Source organism: Apodemus sylvaticus, chromosome 6 (genome assembly GCF_947179515.1).
Source record: "Apodemus sylvaticus chromosome 6, mApoSyl1.1, whole genome shotgun sequence".
NCBI lineage: Eukaryota > Metazoa > Chordata > Mammalia > Rodentia > Muridae > Apodemus > Apodemus sylvaticus.
The window spans coordinates 134418931-134442137 of NC_067477.1; the positions used below are offsets into that span (position 1 = coordinate 134418931).

A 23207-nucleotide genomic window follows, 5' to 3' on the forward strand; every position below is an offset into this window, starting at 1 on the left:
GTAGCAAAGACTCTGTTGATGAACTTGGTTGAGACAGAGATTTGTTATGCATCCCAGGGTTGCCTTAAACTCATAACTTTCCTGTCTCTGCTTTGGAACTATTGAGATTACAGGCATGTGCTACTATATCTGGATGTTATTCATAACCAACCCAGTACCTGTTGCCTTACAGATAAATTATGAGGGATAGATAAAATCAGACATATGAAGGGTTTTGAAAATGGTCAAGCACTGCCTAGAACTCCATGAGAGTCCTGGCTTTTGCAACACCACCGCCGAGGAAGTTTCTGGGCCATTTGTTTTGTCCCTGTGTCATTGTCCTTCATTGGAATGAATGGTGTCTTCACACCCACATTCCACTTAGCTCAGTGCAGAACCGTGGATATGCAAGGCATCATTCTGCCTTAGAGAGATTGGGCTTGGGAAAGCAATGGCCGCTGCAGAGGGGTATGAGGACACCAGAGATGGGATGGAGGTCACCCAGACAGGCTATCCGAGGCACTTCTGTGGACTAGGTGTATCGGGGACGTGAGTCTGACCTTGGAGTTCAGGCAGAATCAGTTCCTTGCATGATAAGGTGAGGGGCACAACTGCAGAAAGCTTGCAGAGCACCCATTTCCTGTCTGGAAAAAGAGACTATTGTTGATATCAGGAGAGTTTCAGTATGCCTCAGCGTGTGAAGAACGCAACTCAGTGTCTAAAGCAAATCAGATGCCCAGGAAACCTGTGATCTCTCTCTCTCTCTCTCTCTCTCTCTCTCTCTCTCTCTCTCTCTCTCTCTCTCTCTCTCTCTCTCAGCACTGTGGACCTTCTTATGTCTAATGGATAGCCTTGCCTGCCCCTGGGTTTACCCCAGGCTGGGTACAAGACTTATCCTTTTTGATAGCCACAGTACCATCTGATAAAGCACCATCTGATTAAAAAGTCATCTGATAGTCTGTGATAACCTATAGGAACATCAGTTTGGGACAAAAAATGTTGTTTCTCTTTGTTTGGGGACGGGGATTGTTAGAGTAGAAAGGACTTTGGACTGCAAAAGTGGGGCTTGAAGACCTGTGTGTGTGTGTGCATGTGTGTGTGTGTGTGTGTGTGTGTGTATGTATGAGTGTGTATGTATGTGTGTATGAGTGTGTGTGTATATGTATGTATGAGTGTGTATGTATGTGTGTATGAGTGTGTGTGTATATGAGTATGTGTATGAGTGTGTGTGTATTTGTATGTATGAGTGTGTATGTATGTGTGTATGAGTGTGTGTGTATATGAGTATGTGTGTATGAGTGTGTGTGTATGAGTGTGTGTATGTGTATTATGTATGTATATATTGTGTTCGTGTGTACCATGACACCAACAAAGAGAGGTCAAAGGACAGTTTGTGGGAGTTGTGTCTTTCTACCATCTGGGAATAAAACTTAGATCATCAGACTTAGTGGCAAGCCCCTTCACCTAGTGAGCCATCTTGCAGGCCCTGCCGCTTCAGACCATCTGGCTAGTCCGTCTCTCTCGAGTGTCAAGTGCTTTGCATTTCCATCTCACAGAATTTCCATGACAACCCATTTCACAGATGAAGCCAAGGCTTGTGGAGAGGAAATAATTGTCTGAGGTCACTCAGCGGGTAAGAGACAAAGCTGGGATTGGGGTCTGGTATGGAGCCAAGGGCTGTGGTCACCCCCACTGTTTCCTTGGCGGCTGGCCCTGGCTGCAGGGGAAGCCAATGGGGAGGGAGCTTGAAGGAGGATCGTAGTCTAAGAGAAAGGAAAGTCGATAGGAAACCTGTTGAAGAGAGGTAAGAAGCCTAAACAGGTTACAAATAGGGCTACATCTGGAGCAAACGCAACGAGCCCTTGTTGCAGGAGGGCTCAGCACTGTTCTGGGAATGGCTGCAGGGAGCTATGGGGTCTGTTCTTGAGTCATTCCAGCTGCCTGATGCCCTCTAATGGATTGCAGAGTTGTTCATTGTCAGGGCCACGTATCCATCCATGGGCAGAATTTGTGATGCAATGCATTTGGCTGTGAAGTCAGATCACGCTCTCCCACCCTCTGTGCTCGGCCACCCCTCCAGTCACTGACACTGACGGCCCACCATGCTGGTGGGAAGCCTTCCTCCCTTGGCTGACTAGGTCCTGGCCAGGGCTCCGCAGCCATCTGCTCAGCCTGCAAAGCCCATTGAGGCCTTGGCATGTTTCATGGCTTAATCTCTGTTTTCTGTTGGGAAATGCAGTTCGCCAGCATCGAGGGAGCAGTGGGTGCTAAAACGGCTTCTGATTGCTATCTTGACTGTTAATATCCTAATACGTTTTACCATCCGTGACCTGTCCTCCCTGCTCCGAGTCCTCTCCCCCTCTGCAGAGATAGGCTCGGTGCCCGCCTTGCGTCGGCCTGGCTCCCCATCTCTTTCCTCCGCTGTCCTCCTCCCTGCCTCTCACAGATAGCATTGTGCTTCACCAACACAGTCGGCCGCCCGCCGTGGGAAATCTTTGACTTGGAGGATATGAAAAAGTGTTTCATTTTGTTTGGGGTTAACAGTGATGATCTAATCTCCAAAAGGCATACATTGTTTGAATTCCATGCTTCGGGGGTGCAAAAGGGCTCCTGATCATTTTGAACTTTGTCCGAGACAGACTTCTGGTTTAATGCTGCTCCAAAGAGCCAACAGCTGGTTTTCTCTCTGGAACTCCTTGCTGGGGCCAGGGTGTGTGTAACATCCTCCAAAGAGCTCCAGGCAAACATGGCTCTACCTACGTTTAAAATCACAAACACTTCGGGAACGACGAGGGATGTCACCTCGTGGGATCCCAGTTGGGTATTCTGTTCTCGTCTGGATCCCAAGCTTAAGCGAGTGGATCCTGTGGAGCCCCTGAGGAAGGCCCAGATCTGCTCACTGCCCTCTTCACTGCCTGGCCAGACAGTGCCTGAACTTACACCACTTCCCTCAGCCATAGGAGATCCCTTGATACAAGTGAAGGTTTATAGCCCTCAGCAAACACTCTCAGCCGCGAGGCGCTAAGCCAGCCATGCAGCAGGGCTCCGGTGTGGCCTGGGAAGGGGCTGGCGTGACTTAGAGAGATCATCGCTTCAACTTGAGTTGCTTTGCCTTGCACAGGTGCTCCTGTTAACGTGTTCACTGAATAGCGACCTCAGCTTTCCTCTCCAAGAGTCATATGAAAGGCTACTTCAGTACAAATCACAAGTCTGCTTTTCTCCCTGCGGCTGGAGGTCTGAGGGGATGAAGGACCCAGAATAAAATTTATAAGCCTCGAATTTAGATCTTTCCCTACCTCCACAAATGGGTATTGGACAGTTTCTAACCTAGAGAAGTGAGCAGAGGTTGGGAGTGAAGATCTTGTACTTTCTGTCTCGCAGGGGAGATAACTTCATGGACACTGTGCTACGGTTTAATAAACTGTGATTAGGATAGTATGCTGTGGGAACCCAGATGAGGCGGGGAATGCATCCTGGTGGGAGTATTTAGAAATGCCCCAGAGAGGAAGCACATTGCCCTCAACCTTGAAGGAGCAGGAGACATCTACCACACTGCTTCTTCCCGAGAATTACTTGCTAAGTGATTTCCACTTGCCTTCTGCTGGGGACAGTGGAAAAAATTACAGGAAGAGATGGTGGTTCCTGTCCTTAAGAAATGCACAGCTTGTCGGGGAGAGAGCCTGGCACAGCGGAGCCCCTTGGAACTCTGTGTATACAGATGGCGGAGGGAGGATGGAGGGGGGAGAGTTTCATGGTGTGGACTTGGAGAGCCAAGCCTTCCAAGGTTACTACTCTCCCATGTGGAAATCACATGTTCTGCAACAGCATTCTTACCTTGCAAAGATGTCTGACCTTAAAAAAGAGGCCCAGGCCTCCATTTTCCACCCCACTGCCCAGTTTCATCACCTGGGTTCTGAATCACACTATAATTAGCTATAGTTTGAGTAGGGGAGGGAGCAAACGGGGGGGGGGGGAGGTTTTCAGGATCCTTCTGTCGCTACTTGTGGTTTATTTTTTCCCTCATACTAGCTGGGTTCCACACTGGTCTGTTCCCTAACTTCCCAATGAGAGTGTAATCACTGAGTACAGGAGGGACGCCTTAATTCATCTCTTCCTTTCTGAGATGCATAAAGAACACAAGGTTCTTGTCATCGGCTCTCGCCACTGCCACTGAGCCTGAAACTTGGACCACGGGTACCTGTAAAGGGGCCTAGCATGAAGTCCTTGGAGCTTCAGGCAGTGGACTGGAAGGCCGGATGATTCTTTGCTGTGGAGATGGTCTTACTCCCTGTGGTCTCCCTGGGACCTCTACCCTCTAGTTAACAGTGATGGCATCCTCTCTGCCAGTCACAACAATCAGTCTCTACACAGTCATGTCTTTAGAAGTTCTTCAAGTATCTACAGGGAAGGAAGATCCCTCCCGGGTTAAAAGCACTGTCTGATGCTCCCTTTTGGGGGTGCTTCAGATATTTAGTAGGCAGCCCAGTAGATGTGCAGTGAACATTGATGCTTTTTCAGTCCTAACTCACCTAGCACTTGACACAGGTCTGCTGAGTGTCACGACTCTTAAGTTATAGCAGCTCGGGTGGGAGGGGGTCCCTCGGGCTGCCCGCATGCACACTAACACCCCTCTGTCGTTCTTACTTGTAGATTGATCTGGAGCCAGAAGGAAAGGTGTACGTGATCATCGACCTCTCAGGATCATCGGGTGAAGGTAGGGTGTGACCTCTTGCTCTTGTCTCGTTCTGTTGAGTCTTTGTCTGCTGGGTCTCTCTCTCCCTTTCCATCTCGGCGGCCAGGACATTATCATGGTGACATTTAATTAGCTGGCATGTTTTAGCAGGAGAAAGGTTATTTTGAAGATGTTATGCCTGTGTACCAAATAGGAGCCAACCATCTGTTACTGGTGGAGCAGGAGATTTCGGACTTGCTGAGAGGCCAGTGACACGGGCATTTCCAAATACTATGTGCAGGACAGGTGCCAGTGGAGCAGTGCCCTCCCCCGGGAGGCGCCTGCGGGGTTTGCACTGTGCATGGTGAGAAGGAAGTAAAACCATTGGCCTAACGGTATTCAGAAAGGAAACAGATAGGGTGTCAGACTTTAAAGACTTACTTTCTATTTAGATCATTTACAGATTCCTCTACTAGGTGTTTAAAAGGCTAATGAGGCCGATGGGATGTGTTTCTTCTTCCTTTGTATATCCTCCTCCCTTGATTTCCTTCTTCTTTGCTCACTTATTGTGTTTTAAATGCAGAAGTGTAAGTGTGGTGAAGAGCAGACGATCAGGGCAGAAGGGAAGGCAAGACACGCAGCACTGTCCAGACAGGTGCAGGGCAGCTACAACAGACGCCAGCGGGAGACTGAGGGGTGTTGACTGGTCTCAGCGTTCCTCTCTTTCTGTGGGCAGGGAGGCAGAATAGTTGATGTTAGTGGCACAGCTGAGAGACTGGAAGAGAGGCGCTGCTTCCCCTTTGAGATGAGGGACAGAAATAGTGTTTGGGGTCTGTGATCCCAAGTGAGAGGTGGAGTCCCTGTCCTTTAGCTCTCCTGCCTGGAAAACTGGGCCCTTTCACAGCCTCACACCATTCTGTGAGCACAGAGTCACACACACACACACACACATACACACACATATACACACATATACACACATACACACACATACACATACACACATACATACACACATATACACATACAGACACATACATACATACATACACACACATATACACATACATACACATACATACACGCATACATACACATACATACACATACACACATACACACACACACACATATATATACACACACATACATACATACACACACACACACACACACACACACATACACACACAGAGTACCTAGGTTGGAAGGAAAGATATAGGTAAGGTCAAAGGCTCTAAGCCAGTGAGTGGGTCTCAACCTATGGAGTGAGATCTTAATGTTAGATATCCTACATATCAGATATTTACAGTATGATTCATGACAGTAGCAAAATTATAGTAATGAAGTATCAATGAAATAATTTTATAGCTGAGAGTCACCACAACATAAGGAACTACTGTATTAAGGGTCACAGCAATCAGAGGGTTGAGTACAAAGCTCTAAGCAAGTGATCTAAGTGATAATGGTACCTGATAACTTTATTCATACTCAGTCTCTACAGGTTTTCAGAACAACTCAACAGTCATGTTCATATGAGGACCCCACTAGAGTTGGGTCCTCTTTTAATATATTTTGATGATTTGGCATAGGTTAAAAGCTTTAAGCATCTTTTCAAATTGGTTTCTTCCATATTCTGCTCTTTACTGCCGTTAGGTTTGGCAAGCCCAACTTCCCCTCTCTGTAGTTGGTGCTAAACAGCCAAAAATAGAATATGCTGTTGGAGAGTTAAGAATTTAACAATATATATTATGAAATATTTAAGACCTACAAAAAATAAAGTAAAATAAACCAGCCATGTTGTTGGGGAAAGGCAGCCTAGCCCTGCGTAGGTAGTAAGTGCCCACGGTCTTGCCTGCTCTGGAGACTGAGACAGGACAGCTCCTTGAGCACCAGCGATTTGGGCCAGCCTGAAAGTTGAGGGAAAATAATAAGGCAAACAAAAGATTGAAGGCTTCTTGTTGCCTCTAACATTTTTTAACATAGTAGGAGAGCCCAGCTTATCAGACTCAAGAGTTTACAATAGCATCCTGATTGTAGATGTTGGAAAATGTTTGATAAACAAAAATCAATTTCTTTTTTCCTGTTCTTTCCCTAACCTTAATTAAACATGTATTTCCTGTGCCAAGATGCTGGGCAAGCCAATGGCAGGCTTGAATTATTTTCTTTCTCCTCAAAAAAGATTAACGACTTGCAAAATTATAAACAACATTTTTTTTTACATTAGAGAGAAAGGAGATGGACAATGAATGAATAAATAAATCAGAAGCAATTGATTTTTTTCTTCTTGCTTCTATGCTTTATTGCGTGTGAATAAGCAAAGCAATTTTCATTGGGCTAAATTCTGAGTCTTTTTTTTAAATCTCTTTCATCTAAAGAAAATAGAGTTTACTTTAGAAACGCTGACACATGCCAGGTTCTGTAAAGCGCTAGCATGTGTCGTTCTAAAGAAGAGAAGACTCTGGTTTGCCTGTGCTGCTCCTGGACTTGGGATTCTGTTCTGGGAGCGGTGGGTGGGCGCTCTGTGATCCTGTGCCATGCTCCATTTGTACCATGCCCATCTGCTCTGCCAGTCCTTGCCCTGGACAGAGAGGGCTTTCCATCTAGAGATGGTTTTGGCTGCATAAGGACTGTAAGGGTGAAAGAGAGACTTGGACAGGAATAAACCAGCTAGGCTGCTGCCTGAGAGACTTCCCAGAGAAGCTCAATTGCCAAGCTACCCTATTGTACTACAGACTGGAGACTCCACTCGCAGATCTTTGTCCACATTCTTTCTTGGGTGCAAATGCTAACTGTGATCTGTGACTGGGCAAGAGGAGAATTGGGATGAGGCCTGACTGAGGTTTCACTGCTCTGGTAATTCTACCAGGAACATTTCAGCGGCCCTGTCTCCATGCTCCAGCCCCACCAGTGGACAAAACATAGTCATGGAAATTACACACACTTTACAACACAAACAAATTCCAAAGAGTACATAGAAAGGTATGGAGGTGACAGTGTGAACACACCCCCTTCTTCTAGGGTGTTCCAAAGGGCTCTTTTTCTTGCTAACATGTTGTTAGGAAGTTACATCCGCTGGAGCAGGATATAATGTGATTTCTGACTGTCTAATGAAATTCCACTACTTGGACATCCTGTGCAGGTCACCATAATGGGATTTGACTAGTGTGTGCTTTGACTAAACCAGGGAACCCAACCCCAGATGTAAAGGGTCAGGCCTGATGACGTTGGAGATCATTTCTGGTCCCATGACGCTGTTCTTCAGTGTAATTTGAATAGACATCTGTTGGAACTCATGGTCAAGGAATGGGGTAATGCTGCAGGTGAAAGGGAACTGAAAGAAATGGACTTTTTTTTTCTTTTTGGCATGTGTTGTCGCATATATTTTTGTGTGAGCCCCAGTCTGAGGCCTTCCTTAGTTTGACTTTCAGCATGAATAACAACTATTTGGCTCTCTGGTAAGCCTGGCACCATTGGCTCACCAGATAATTAAGTCAAAGCTCGGGTAACAGAAGTATAAATAGCAACTTAATTCTCAAATTGTAAATGTGTTTCATTCTATGTAATAAGTTATCGTTTCTACCTTTACTGTCATTTGTGATTCACATTCATTAAAATGATATAGCAATACAGCATTTACAGACCCTCCAGATGGGAGCTGGTTAGGGCCTAACCTGTGCAGTCTTCTCCCTCGGCTTTGCACCCAAGGTCAGTGGTCATCTCAGATTGCTCTCAGAGTCTAAACTTCAGTAGAAATTGCAAGAAGTCATCCTCATTGGACGCCATCAGACTCACAGACCCATGTCTGTAATACTACACAGAATCCACAACATAAAGTACAGTTGAATCTGGTCCTGGTGGGATTTTGCCTTGTGGAAGTGGAAGCTGAGGAGCAGGAAGTAGTGCCCACCTACTCTCCTTTCTGCAGTCACATGATGTGACATGCCTGGCGTCTTCTCTAGGGAAGAGCATGGCCGTAGGCATTTATCTTACCAGCATAACCTCAGAGTCCTCACTCGGAAGATGGGGCAACACTGTGAAATTTCGTTTGGACTTAGTTTGGAAGAGTCAGTTCTTGTCACTTGTAAGCTGATTCAGCCTGAGGTAACCCTGCCGAAGAGACTAGAGAGGGGTCCCTGTAAGAACAAGGCCTTGGGACTACTCATGCATGCAAAGATCCTCAGCAAATACTCAGAGCCTGGAGACCTAAGAGAAGAGTAGAGTTCATCACAGTCACCTCGAGAGAGGCCAGCAGGCTCTTCAGGGAAATGGTAGGAGGGAGGTTTCTGACTCTGGCTCTGGAGTGCTCAAGGCAAGAGCGTGCTACTTACAGAACATGTGGAAGTGTGCCAGCTCTGAGAGATTACTTCCTGGAGCAGTGCAACTTGGCTGTTTGTTTTGCTCCTTCATCTTTCGTCTTTACCCTCCCCCCCAAGTACAGCCAGACAGACGCTCTGAGCATGGCAGAGCCACTGGTCTGTGTCTTGAACACGGTAACGTTAACAGGGGCTCTTGCTGGAGCCTGGCTCCTCCCGACGTGCCACACTGCAGACTGAGAGGACATGGTCTCCAGGCTCTCACTGGCTCTGGGTAAAGCCCTTCATTAGTCTGAGGACAGTTCTTACATCTTTCTTCTTCAGGAGGAATCCATCAAATCCTTTAGCCTTTCTGTGGGTATGTTTTCAAAATCTTGTCCCCCCCCCCCCCACTTTGCAGCTTTCTGCTATTTTCCCCCAGTTGCTCCAGAAGACAGATTTGATAAAGGAACTTCGCTTGGCTCTGGAAAGGCATGTGTGTAGAGATTCTCACACACCAAGTGCTTGACTCCATCGCTTTCACATGCAGGCGCAGTGCTGAGAGGTCAAGAGATGTACCTCAGAGCACACTGCAGACTCCTCCTGGGGCTTCTGCTCTGTCAGGGCCCTGATGATGAGGTTGTCAACATGGAAATGACCTCCTGTTGCTAGTGTTACTATAATTGTTTTCCCTCAGAAATCTTTTAATAGGAACATAAAGCCAAAGTTCTTAACTTTTAATCCAAAGGTGGCCCCGGAGTCCCTTTCATGAATAGAGTGATCTGTTTTTTTATTCTCTTGGAAAGGAATACCCCTGACCCCTATTTCAAGAATGGCGTGCTCCCTCTCCAGATGTCTGCGATGTGCACCCATAAGTAGGTTCTGGTTTGAAACTGGACCTGACATAGATCTAGCAGGAAAATGGTCTTTCTGCCCTGAGCTTTGTTGGAGACATTGGGGTCTTGTGTTCATGGTAGGCATTGACACACTGCCATTGGGGTAAAACCTTGGCTCTGCCGGAGGGCAGGACATATCTCAACAGCATCGACAGGTTCCAACGTCCTTCTGAAGAATTCAGCTTTTTCTAAATCCCATGCTATTTGATCAAGTAGCTTCTGGTTGTCAGAGAGTTCTAATTCTCACTCAGTTGGGCCACTTACTCAAATGATGGACACTCACCGATTCATCTCAAGATTAGGGAAACGGGAAGTGGAGGGAGAAGTGGAAAATGGGAGAGGATGAGAACAAGAATGAGAACATTGCTTGAACTCAACCAGGAACGGGCGTCTTATAGGAGGAAGGCATCAAAGGCTAGCACATTCACACCGAGTTCAGACTGGGTGTCAGTCACTAGGGACAAAACTGGAACTGTAATAACCCAGCAATACTTCCAGAGAGTGGTGGGACTTATGCTGGAAAGGATGGGTAGACAGCCAGACCTCAGAGGGGTGGGAACAGTTTGTGAGCTGGGGAGTCCTGTTATCATTATCCAAGATGGCTTAGGTGTTTCATATTCAGGAATGGCAGGATAAGCTAGGTAGAAAGAGTGCACTCTCTGGGAGCATTCAAACAAAAAGATAGTTATCAGTAGTGCAAGCAGAAATCGGCGTGTTATGCAAGCAAGGAAAACGGGATGCAATAAATGATTCATCCTAGTTTGAAAGTTGACGGCAGTTGTTCTGCTATACCTTCATGGTCGCGACCTGTGTCTCACTAAGGTCCCCAAGAAGGAAGGGAATGTTCCAGGTCAAATATAGTCACATCCAGAACACTGGGGAGAGACCTGTTGTAGCTATGGCACTGAAGTATTTAGAAGATTGTTCAAAGAAAGGCTTTTCCTGCATTTCTCCATGGCTTTTGTGGATTCTCTCTTTCCCCAGATAGAGACCTGGAAAAGTCCTACAGTAATCACACTATGGTCTTCAGCCTCTCAGCCCTCTCCTCCTCTTTTTCCTTTTTTAACAGGGTTGGTAAAATAAACTCCTGGCCTCCAGCCAGTTGGACAAGTGGCCCACCACTGAGCTATGTCTATAGCCTTTCTCGGGTGCCCCAAATTAAGCTCTGGCATCCCCACATTTTCTCTTTCAGTTTCTGTTCAGTTTTGAAACATCACTTAGGGCGTTAAAGGACGTTTCTATCTTCCCTAAGTCACAGCCAGCTGCAAGGCGCTGGCCCATCTCCTCTGGGGGGTGTCCCTTAACCAATAGGATTTTGGTCATGTTCATCTCAATGCTCCCTATATATCTATGAATGTGTCAAATTTTCCACAAGTGGACTCAGTCCAGAAAATAAAGATCACAACAATTAGATGTTCAAAACCATTGATCTTTGAATATGTACTCAGTACTGGTAACTCTCACCCTGGTATAGCTGCTTGCCACCGCTGACACACAGACCCAGGGAGTGTATCTTTTGCTGTCTAGATACAGTGGTCCATCTTTGCGTTGATGGAATTAGTGTTTATTACTAGAAGTGGTTGCTTGCGTGGGTAACATAGAAGACTCAGTGAGTACCCACCCCTGTCAAGGAGTGTCTATATCCCAGTGAGCCTTTGCTGAGATGCTCAATGAGAAATGAGCCAAGAAGCCCCCATTTCCTTCTAAGTGGTCTCTGGAAGCACAGCAGTTCCTCTGAAATGAATCCCTCCCTGTGGCTAACAACACCAAATGCCAGCCATTAGCAGACAAAACCAGGGTTGACCCTGGAGAGACTGGGGAGCAGCTCTCTGCAAGCCTCCTTCCTGTCTGCCATTGTGTGGGTGTGCATGCATGTTTTCTGTTGGCGATGTGCTTTCTTTACTCCTGATCTAAGTGCAGAAGGGATAGTCACGTGGGAGGAGCGCACATATAGGAAGGGCGGTCCTCAGTGAAGACATGGCTCCTCTGTCTCCCCCTGGGTCCTCTTCGTCTGTCTCTGTTGCTATGTGTCATTTCTGTATCTCATAAAAGAGAGTTTGGGGAGAATCATGTTTGCAGCTCAGATCGTATTTGCTTGAAATGGCCTGTAATTGAATCATTTACTGTTGTTAATGTCCTCGTGACTTGGCTTGAAAGAAAAGGGTATTTCCATTCATCTAACCTAATTTAGAGAGTTGTCTTTCTGTACTGATTATTCTATTCTTTTATCTACTTGAAACTGGCCAGTGTTGACAGTTTTATTGATGTTCCTTATTACCTAGCTTTGTTGAAACCCTCACATTTTCACAACCAAACACATTTGCCATCATTAATCTAGGGGTAACACCAAGGCTTTTATTTTCCTCTTTGATTGTAACCCTTCGGTTGAGCTTATGTAGACTGTTTGTGTGTGTGTGTGTGTGTGTGTGTGTGTATGTGCTTGTGCACAGGCACACATACATATGTAATCTCTCTTTTACACACTCTTCCTCACAGTTGTAAAGGAATTCACTAGTGGAAGCCAGGGTGCCTATCGCAGAGAGGACATCTCTTTGCACTGCATATCACCACTATTGCTCGTGTCAGGCGTGAGACAGACTGGAAGGCCAGGGAAGGAGGTCACTGGCAGCCACTTGCTCTCTCTTGGTACTAGCTGGGCAGAGGATACCAAAGCTAATGAAACCACCAGTCTATGTATATATGATCAAGCATGGGACAAGCAGTTACAGTTGCCACCAGAAACACCACACTAGCAATGTAGTAAGCAGAGCTGACAGGAAAAGCAGTGGCTCAGTGGAGTCAAACTGTTGAGGGTCTCTGAGTACCTGTGGTAATTGGCTACTAGGTCCGCCTACTTCTCCATATCAGGAGTATGGAGTCCTCACTAAAGGCCCTGTGTAGGGGAACCTCTAATTTTAATGAATCTCACTGTATGTTAGAGGGGTTTCTTGAACAGTAAATGTGTAGACAATGTTGATCCTGGAGTTCCTTTTCCTTACATCTGTGATCTGCATGTATTCACTGGATCACTTCTCTCTGTCAGGGATGTCTGGAACCTGTTGTAATTCCCAGCCAGACATAAGTCATTGTCCGTCTGTATAAGGGAACATTTCCATCTAATTCTTTCTTTATTATTTCTAAATAATTTTTAAAGAGCCCATACACATAAATTATAAACTAGACAAGAATATTTCTCTTCCTTCTCAAACTTCCTTATCCCTTCCCCAGAGATAATCACGGTTCCCATGATTGGTGAATCATAGAGTCATTCTCTATGTACGTGCACGCAGACGGGGTACGAGAGCTGGGAGGGACTCGGATGTGATCTTCAAGGGATTTGTTTTATTGTTCACTTCTGTGCCTCAGGACTGAGTAGAGCTCCTGTATACACTGGGTGTGTGATAGCTACGTGTCTGTATAAATCAAATAGATTCCTGATATGGAAAAATTTGATGAATCAAGTCCTAGCGAGGGACACCTGTGGGCAGTAGCTCTGTTCTCTCAACCAAGAAAGGAGGCTATAGTATCTATTGTTATTGCATTTCAGGGAGCCATGTGGCCTGAAGGAGGCCACTCCAGAGCATTGCTAGTGGTTGTCATTTATTGATGCCCTCTGCTCATGGGAGAGACCTCCGTGGGAGAGAGACTTACTACTGGCCCCACTATACCTGTTCCCACCAACAGTCTATTCTTTGCCTCCTCCTATCAGAAGAACTCGTGAGCTCTTGAGAGTGGGGGCATGTCCTGGGCCTTAGCTACTCAAGAGAAGATGAACGGTGCTTCCAGTGAGGGAAGGAGGAGTGGAGTAGAAGGGAGAAGCTGGTTCTCATCTCTGGGGGAGAAGGCGGGGCTTCGCAAAATCAACAGAGAGCAAGTGGCTGCCAGTGGTCAGATCCCCTTCCCTGGCCTTCCCGTTGGTCTGTCTCTGACAAGAACAAGAATGGTGACGTGTAGTGCAAAGGGATGTCCTCTCTGCTACAGAAACCATCGCCACCTCTAGTGAATCCTTTGAAACTGTGAGAAAGAGTGAGTTCAAAGGAAATTACCATCACTTTTAGGATTTGTACACATTGTCTGTCTGTCTGTCTGTCTGACTCTCTCTTTCTCCGTGTGTGTGTGTGTGTGTGTGTGTGTGAGAGAGAGAGAGAGAGAGAGAGAGAGATTGGAATCTTTATTTTAATTTCTACTTTACAATGGGCTAATCACATGGCTTACCGAGAACACAAGTGTATGTTGAGCTGAGTATGGTGCCTCGCACCTTTAATCCAAGTGCTAGCAAGGTAGAAGCAGGCAGATACTTGTGGGTTCAAGGCTAGCCTAGTCTACATAACAAGACTATCCATGCCTATATACTGAGACCATCCATTCCTATATACTGAAACACTGGCCAAATAAGATGAAACAATTGTATACTCTGAATTTATCGTCTGCTGGGCACCAATGAAAAAGGCAGAGGTCTGGAGAATGTCTGGCAACAAGCCACGTAGTCTACTTGGGCCAGGTGGTCTTCTCTGTGCACAGGGTGAGGATGGATTATGTGGTTTTTCCCTATATGTTTAAGCCTTCCCTCCTGGAGAGAGGAGGGAGGCTCATATGACTCTGGAAGTAAAGTAAACATACAAAACCCAGGAAGTAAACAAAACTTATCAGGCTCAGGGAGCTTTCAAAACCTACAAAAGTCACAAAGGTTCACCCCAGTTTTATATAAGCAACAATAAGTGCTGGGCAGAGGAGCCCCTGCTACTGCCTGTATGCCATGTAGGAGTTCCTCGGACACAAAGGATTTGTTAGCCTTTGATAACACAAGTAGGATTGTAAGAGAAAGAAAATGTTCAAGACAGCTCTATACAGGGATTATTATTTATATGCAAAGAGATCTGTCTTTTGGGTTTCTTCTTTACATCTAGGGGAAATGAGGCTTAAGGAGCTGAAGGCTCAATCCCTCAGAGATGCTATGAAAATGCAGATACCAACAGTGGGCCCAGGAGGGGGCTGCTGCTTCCATGAGGTTGCTCAGCTCCCGGAGATGCCGTGTGGTCTGATCACCTGACCACACTTTTGAATATGAAGAGACGCTAGTCCCTAGGGTCCCTTGCAAGCCACGCTCGGCAGACAGCAGTTTTAATTGGAAATTTCCCAGTTCCTTTCCTCCACCTCCCAAGAGTTCACCCGGAAGCCCACCTTGTGCATCCTTTCTAGTGTCCGTCCCTCCTTCCTGGGGAGGCGCTCAGTCAGGACCCACCAGCCAGCCACTTGGCTTGAGCGGCCGCTGAAGGGCAGAGTGAGTGGGCAGGCAGCAGCTGTGTTCTCCAGAGCAAGGACAAGAACCAGTTTAGAGCAAGAAAACAAAGCCCTGCGTGGCCTTCTGGGACCCACTCATCAGGATATTGGATTTTTTGGTTTTGTGTTTGTTTTTCTATAAATACCCCGAAGTATTGAGTGCTGCTTGAATTTGATCCCACTGTGCAAATTTTCTCCTGGTTCCTGTGGCTTTAATTAAAGAAACTCACCCAGGGACCTTGCTAGAACTTACCTCTATGTGACCCTTCTCTGATAAGCAGGTTGTACTGCTTTTCATGAAAGGAAGAGAGTTCTGGATAAGGGGCAGAGCACAAAGGAGGGGCATAATTTTTACTTGTTCGTTAAATGGATGTGTACCTAAATGAATGTAACAGGCAAGAGTGTCACCTTTAAAGGAAACCATTGGGATAAATAAGGCGTTTGACTGACTTTGCTTTGGATAATAGTTGTTTTGCGTTCCAGTGTGCAATCAGTCTCGTGGGAGTGTGCGGACAGTGTTTGAGCTGACTCGCGGTGCCAGGTACTTATTAGTGGGACTCAAGGCTACCTCACTGCCTCCCCATACACTGAGTCCCCAGTTACAATGTCCTGGCCCTCCCTGCTCACTCCGGTCCTTCTCTGGTCTTTTAAAGCTCAGTGAGTTTGTAAGTTTGCCTCCTCCTGGGAGTCTTCCTACACTGGCCCATCCCACCTGCGCCTGCTGGTTCTTTGCACCCCTGTCCTCCTCAATTTTTATTGTTTGTATCCTTAAGAGAGTTTAGGTGAGGCCCTGCCTGGTCCATAAGCCACAGCTGCACACCCTGCACCAGTCTTTTTGAGGGTGGAAAGAAAACGAGTAGCTAGAATAATGGGTCAGAGGGAAAGCAATTCATCGTAGCATTTGTTTTCAGGGCCATTATGTTCCCTGAAAACGTAAGAAAAAGAAGAAGTGTTGAAACTTAGTGTAGAAGCCAGGTGCAGTGGCATGTTCCTGGAATCGCTGCTACCGAAGATCATGAATTCAAGGCCAGCCTGGGCTATCCAGGGAAATTCGATCTCAAAATGACAACGGCTTGAATGTTATTCTTAAAGGCCGGTGTTTGAATGCCTGCAAGTTGTGCCAGTCCCTATGAATGTTCCTGTGAGTGGAAGAAATGTTTCCCATAACCTCTCTGTTTGCCCCTCAAACTCTAACACATGGCTATAAAGAGCAGTCCTTTGTGTGCATTGATCCACAGATCCTGTGAGAAAGAAAAATCGCGACCAGCATTGCCATCTCTTAGGGAGCTAGCCTTCTGTTGCGATTATTCCTGTGTGACAGGAAACAAGGATCTTTTCTCCTCAAACTCAGGAAACTCTTGCCTAGAAGCCATGCTTGCTCCAGAGAAGAGACCTGCTTTGCCTCAAGAGTAGGTTGTATTTTGGGGAACAAGATTCTCAAGAGTAGATTGCCCCAAATGGACCAACCACGGGATTACCTATAGGAGGTGGGATCCCAGCCCTTTACGCACATTAAAAACCTAAGCATCCCCCCCCCCAAAAAAAAAAAACCAGCCATTTGTAGAGCCTTGTCCTTGTCCTTCAAGCACACCAGCCATTGCCATCTTTGTCAGAAGTAGCTGTGACTTCTCAGGAATGACCCTTGGGACACGCTTGATTGATGTCCTCTCAGGGAAGGAGGGCAAGGGAAGGGCGCTTAGACCCTCACCTGGAGCTAAGAGATGTCCGTCCTCTTACATACCATCTGCTTGTGATTCGACCCTAATTGGAGCAGCCTTGTGGCCTTGGGAGGTGTGAGGTAGACAGTAGAGGCTTCGATGACAGGGGACTCACTCCATCTGTGCAGCTATGTGGGGGCGAGTGTGGCTTCTACGAGGGTACCACGCTCCTATAAGCAACTCCTCACCCATGTTCTCTAAGTAAGCCAATGAACTCATTGATTCACCCGACTGGACTCTGGTGGAACCATACCGTGATCGGTCACGGACACCCTATGCAGGGTGAGTAGTCGCTTGTTTTAATCTCCCTAGGAAAAGTTCATGTAACACCAGCCAGCAAGCCGAGCCTGGCAGGCAGCTGGACTCGGCCTCCTTGTGCACGAGGAGCCCACAGCAGCTTCGTAGGGGGCAGCGTTCCAAGTTTGCACAGGATGCTTCTAAAAATACATCTGAAAGCCAAAGGAATAGGAGTCGGATAATTGAGTTAAACGCTGTGATGCAGGATTTCATTACCAGAGAGCTAAAACGCATTAAAATCCTCTCATTCTGGCTCATTGTTTGGACACACTCTTGGGTAATATCTCCAATATTTTGTGCTTTTAATAATGCATATATTTTTTTCTTACTTAATCATCTTGGGGAGCATGCCAACCTGCTTAGATGCTGGGAGGGTCTAGCTGAGACTATAGATTTTCTGGTTTGTTCCTATTGGCCTTGAGTTTTGCCAAGTAAACAGTAGCTATCTTTTCATTGTGAGGATCACAGTCACCTTTTCCCTTACTGTTTTTATTTTTAATTTTTAAGAAAAAAGATGTGAAGCAATGTAGAATTTCTGTAGGTGCACAAACACAGTCTAAGCCATGCTAAATCTGCCTCATCTGACCCTGCCATGCCTGCAGGTCTCAGGCTATGTAGGATCCAGCCAGACTTAGGATATATTTGTTATAAGAGTTAAGGGATGGCTGCTGTCCAAGTGAGACGGCTAGGGTGTAGAGGGCTTACCAATGCTTGGCAGGTAAATGCCAGGCATGGAATGTCCCTGCTCACGGTCGGGTGTACAATTTGGCCCATGTGCTGTTTGAAGGCTAAATGGATGAAAGTCAAGAGTTGCCAGTCATCAGTGGGTCTGGGGTCACCGGGGTTGCTCTTGTAGCCTCTGGGACTTGGAAGACAGACTTCGTCTGCTTCATTACAGATGCCCTTCCAGCTGCCTGAGTGCTTCCTGCCTCTAATTATAGCTTGGGAAGCCACACCATTGCCAGGTTAGCCAGAGACACCTAGGTCTGCCTGCGGAGGAATATTATTACTTTCTCTCTCTTTTTTTTTTAATTTTGAAACTTTAGAAACTTAAATCAAACCAGGGCCCTTTAAATCAAAAATTCCCTTCCTGCAACCCATAAGCCCCTTGGCTTTAGAAAACTAGCAATCGAACAAAGATTTTTCTTTTTAATTCCTTTTGTCCCTACCTCTCTGGTCTTGCCCCCGCCCCTCCTTGTAGGATTTCAGTTCTGACAATATACAACACCTCCCGCATCAGGCCTGTAAGATCCACCCGTGACCCCCAGTTTTGTGTCCCCTGTGCTGACCTGTGTCTTGAGTTAATTCTTTTCTTGTGGTTGTTTACGGCTTGCCCACCCATGCGCATGTATTCTTAAACATTAAGTTATTTGTTTTGAACTTTATTTAAATACTTTGTATCAGTTTTCTGTGATTCATTCAACAGAATGTCTTCAGGGCTCATCCTCCTTGGGGTGTGCCACTATAGCTAGTTAGGCTTTGTTTCTGTGTTATTACATGATATGATTATGTCAAATTCATTCATGCATTCTTCCCATTGTGGGCATCATAGGATTTTCCTTTTAAGGACTGTGCTGGATTTGGCACACTTGAGCACAACTACAGTTTCTTTAGAGTCCTTACCAGGGCACTGATACCACGGTAGAGCGTTTTTATACCAATTGGTGCTACTGACAGATGAATTTACAGTACCTCTTTGCTTCATATCTTCTTAATAGTTAATTTTATGATTAAAATATTATTTTGTTTATATGAGTATTTTGTCTGCATATATGTCTGTGTATCAAGTGCATACCCGGCGCCTGTGGAGGCCAGAAGAAGACACTGGGCCTCCTAGACTTACAGATGAGCTACCTACCATGTGGGTCCTGGGACTTGAACCAGTGCCCTCTGGGAAAGCAGCCAGTGCTGTTAACCATCTGAGTCATCTGCATTATCAGATTTTAAAGTTACCATTATAGTTTTTTTTAAAGATTTATTTATTATTATATGTGAGTACAGTGTAGCTGTCTTCAGATACTCCAGAAGAGGGTGTCAGATCTCTTTACAGATAGTTTGAGCCACCATGTGGTTGCTGGGATTTGAACTCAGGGCCTCTGGAAGAGTAGTCAGGGCTCTTAACCACTGAGCCATCTCTCCAGCCCCAGTTTTTATTTTTTATACATGAATGAATTTTATTTTGGTCAAACTCATCCTTCTCTTCCAACTCCTCCCACGTCCTTCTCACTATCTTTTCCCAGCTTCACATCTCTCTCTCTCTCTCTCTCTCTCACACACACACACACACACACACACACACACACACACACACACACAAGTTTAATGGTGCCCATGTGCATGATGACAAGGCTGCAGCGTGGGGATCGAAGAAAACTAGCTAAGTAGTTTCTCTTGCCTGGCAGCTGCCAAGCGTGTGCAGATTTTCAACTAGGGCTGGAGCCTGTGAGCCCTTCCTGGTCCACACTGGCGTATTGGTTGGACTGATCTTGAGCAAACATGTGTAGACACCACTGCTGTTGAGAGCTGATGGGTACAGCTGCCTGTTGTGTCCAAAAGAGGCTCATTTATAGCTGTCCTCCTGAGCCCATCCAGTCTTGCTCCAGTCCCCGGTGACATTTCCTCAGTAAATGGCTAGGCATGGGATACAGATGACACTTTGGGGATGAACACATTCTGGTCACTTGTTCCCTCCACTTTGACCATTTGTGTTCCTCTGTGTAAAACTCTATCCATTGGCTTCTCTGCTAAAAGGTAGAGATGGACCAATCTATGGGTATGGGGTTAAATATCTACAAGGTAGTTGGATACAGTACCAATTCAGCAAAGTGATACTAGAGTTCATGACCTCTCTAGTCATGGATTCTCAGTTTACAGTACCAGGCATGAGTTTCTTCCTGTTGAGAAGGCCTCAATCTAGTCTGGTAGCCTTTGGATGTCCCTACTCCACCCTGAGACGTCTGTGCCACTATTACTCCAATGGGCATAGTTTGCCAGGTGAGTTGTCAATGTGGTTCAAAGGGTTCACAGCGGGGTAAGGCTGCTGGCACCTTACCCGGAGATCCCAGCCACCCCCATAGACCTTTGCAGGCTTCCGGCTAATGCCATAATGATTTCTCCAAGCCTTGTAACCAAAGTGTAAATATAGTGTCTTCAGCAATAGCCTCTTACTCTCAAGTTCTGCTGGACACGCAAGTTCAGTTCTGTATTGTTAGGGGGATCTCTTGAATCCCTCTGACCAATAGCTTGAAGGAAGATACCCTGTAGCTGAGCTGAGCTTTTGTTTGATAGTCAGTTGTTCCTTGAAAGGAGCTTTATACCCCTATGCAGAAAAGATTCTGTTCTCCGGTGTCATTTTAATAGGTCACTTCTGGTAATTAGTGATAGATACTGAGAGCCCTCAGAAGCCTGCAGGCTTTGGTCCTTGCCTTACAAAAGCCTGTTCCCTCCTCTCGTGTATGTTTTTGCTTCTCACTGTTCTGGATGTAGTTCTGGGAGCCACCAGTACCTCGCCCTGGCTTGTGGCTAACGGGTTCATTCTCTCTGTGGTCATCTGATACACAGACATTCAAAGTATGAAGCTTGGGGGAATCCTGAACAAAACATTCCACATGCTTGCCTTCCAAATGTGTTTCTGTTTGGGTAGATGAATCTGTTAGTGTATTAGCACTCTGCTAAGTCAGATAGCCAAAATGGCCCAATGAACAGATGTGCAAGATAGCTTGTTTAGAAGTAAGGCCTGCCCCCCCCTCAATAATCAGCTTTCTTCTCACATCACCATACTGCCTCCATTTTTATACCTAATTCACTTCATTGGAGTTGTGATTTATGTTTTATTTAGTGCTCTATGAAATTATTTGCCCCCTGCAATATAAGCTCTCAAAGGCAAGCATTTTATCTATTTTTTTATCATTGTTGCCTAGAAACCTGGCACATAGTAGGTGGTCAACAAATGTTTGTTTTGTGAGTAATGGAATCAGTTGTGTTGGCAGAAGCCACGTCATCATAGCTGTGACATCACGCAAATGCTTGCTCTCCGTTCAGCTAACTTGCAAACTCGTATAGAATGTCAGTTAGTGAGTCTCTGGCCCTTCCTCTTCCAGAGTGGAGGCGAAATGCACCCTTGGGAGCAGAGCTCAGTGTTTAGACTTGTAGCTAGGGCCCCCTGAAGGGCTGGCACTCCTCTAAGGACAGATTTCCAGGGTGAGACCAAAATTTCCCAGGCTATTTTCTTTGCCCTTCTCTCTGGTAGCTGTCAAGACTGCTGCTTTTACAAACCCCGTTGGCTTTTGCTTTGTTGCTATAGAAACCGGAGCTGCTAGTTGGAGGAAAAATGTGTATGTTTTTGAATCCTAGGGAAGGAGGGTGTTGAGGAGTTGTGAGCTGTGGGTGGGAACAGCTGAAGATGGTCACCCCCGGAAGTGCTTCTGAGGCCCTGCCCTCTTGAGGGCCTCCTCTCCAGAGAGCTGTGATTTGCCATGGTGTATACTTGGGGAGCTGGCTTGTGGAGCTGTAGGGCTGCCTGGCGCACGCCCAGTCTTCATGGAACATCTGGGAAGCTTTGGCCCCTCCCCGTGCCAAAGCCGCTAGGCCCTAGAGACAGGGATCACTGACCTCTTCTTGGCCCGCTCCTTAACCTGTGTCCCAGACAAGTGTTTTTCTGGGAACTAGGAGGGCTGATCCTTGATGCCAAACTCTCCCTTCTGATTAAAGGGTGGGGACAGAAACAAACTTGGGCTTGGAGTGTGCATGAGGAGAATTCAGCTTTTCAGGAAAGCAGAAGTGAAACGGGGAGTCTCGCTTCTCCTCCCTGGGTGGTCAAACAGACACGGAGCTGCTGATGCTACTGCACGCTGACTTGACCTCAGAGGCCGGGGTTTGCCTCTGTCTAAAGATTAATTAGGTTCTGTCTGCTGCAAGCAACCCTGACAACCTCCGAAGACTATCCTGAGAAGGTGAATGGTGGCCCTTTAATGTACAGAATTTATAGCACACTGGGTATGCTGAAGACAGTAAAGAGAGCATGTAATCAGTTGGGAATGAATATGCCATGGACACACACACACACACACACACACACACACAGTAGAAGTGCCCTCGGCCTATCCCTCAATAATAAATGGCCTCTCTGTACTTGAGGTCAGATCCCAAAGAACAACTTATTTTCAGTGTTATGAAAATAACCTTTTAGTTAGACCTACTTCTTGTACATTGTAGGATATTTGAACTGTTGGCAAGAATGAAATTACAGTTTCCCTGTTTTGTAGGCATTCTCCTTCACGTTTGCCCCATGAGGAATCTACCTACATAGCATGAAGGAGACGGCCAGGTTCCAAACAACAGGGTACTGGAAACTACCTAAATGCCTCTACCTAGGGGACATTTCATACCAGTCTATAACCAAATGGTAAGAGATCTCTGTAAAGTTTTAGACATTATATATTAATGAAGGTAGATGTAAAAAAATAAATGGTTAAGTAAACAAAGAATAATATATATGATCTATTTATATAAAAAGAAATGTGTGTGCATGTTTATGAACACACACATACACACACAAACACACACACCTCTGACCTTTTCACTAGCCTCTTTAGACTGGCCTTTCATTTTCCCAAATACTGTAAAGTTCTGTAGGGGGAGTTAAATCTCTCTCCTGAAATCTGCAGGCTCAATCAATGAGTCTGAAATCAATAGGTATCAAAAGGGGAAAAGGTGCACATATTTGTTGTGAGTCTGTGCATCAGATAAACCTAGGACACCGTGAAAGATCTGAGGGATAGATGACGGGGCCCTGACAAGGACAGGTGACTACTCCATGCCTGTTGAGGTCACCTCCAGTCTCCTATGATTCTAGTTTAACCTGCCTTGGTGGAAGAGGATCTTGAAGGCAGATATAGCAATTGAGTTTCATTTGGAGGGACTGTCCTTTACCTGAAAGACATGTGGAGCTCTAGAGAGCTGTGTGTGCTATTCCTCAGAGGTCCCTGATCTGAAACCCAGGCTGGCCAATTTTGAGGTGGTGCTTCCTGGAGTCTGTCAGTGGCGGCCATGGAAGCCAGTTTTAGGAAGA

At 46.1% G+C, this 23207-nt stretch overlaps 1 protein-coding gene and 1 long non-coding RNA gene across 2 annotated transcripts in view; one reads left to right on the plus strand and one right to left on the minus strand.

The window, feature by feature from the left end:
* The window catches only part of Prkce (protein kinase C epsilon), a 497167-nt gene that overhangs the window by 178287 nt on the left and 295673 nt on the right, over nucleotides 1-23207 (plus strand). The window contains exon 2 of the mRNA XM_052186512.1: nucleotides 4630-4693. Coding sequence (XP_052042472.1) covers nucleotides 4630-4693 — 64 coding nt within the window. The remainder of the gene's footprint in view (nucleotides 1-4629; nucleotides 4694-23207) is intronic.
* Nucleotides 2485-4711, minus strand: LOC127687677 (uncharacterized). The gene is made up of 2 exons (XR_007978461.1): nucleotides 4624-4711; nucleotides 2485-2735 (listed from the first exon to the last, which is right to left on the minus strand). It is a non-coding gene; the product is annotated as an uncharacterized LOC127687677 (long non-coding RNA).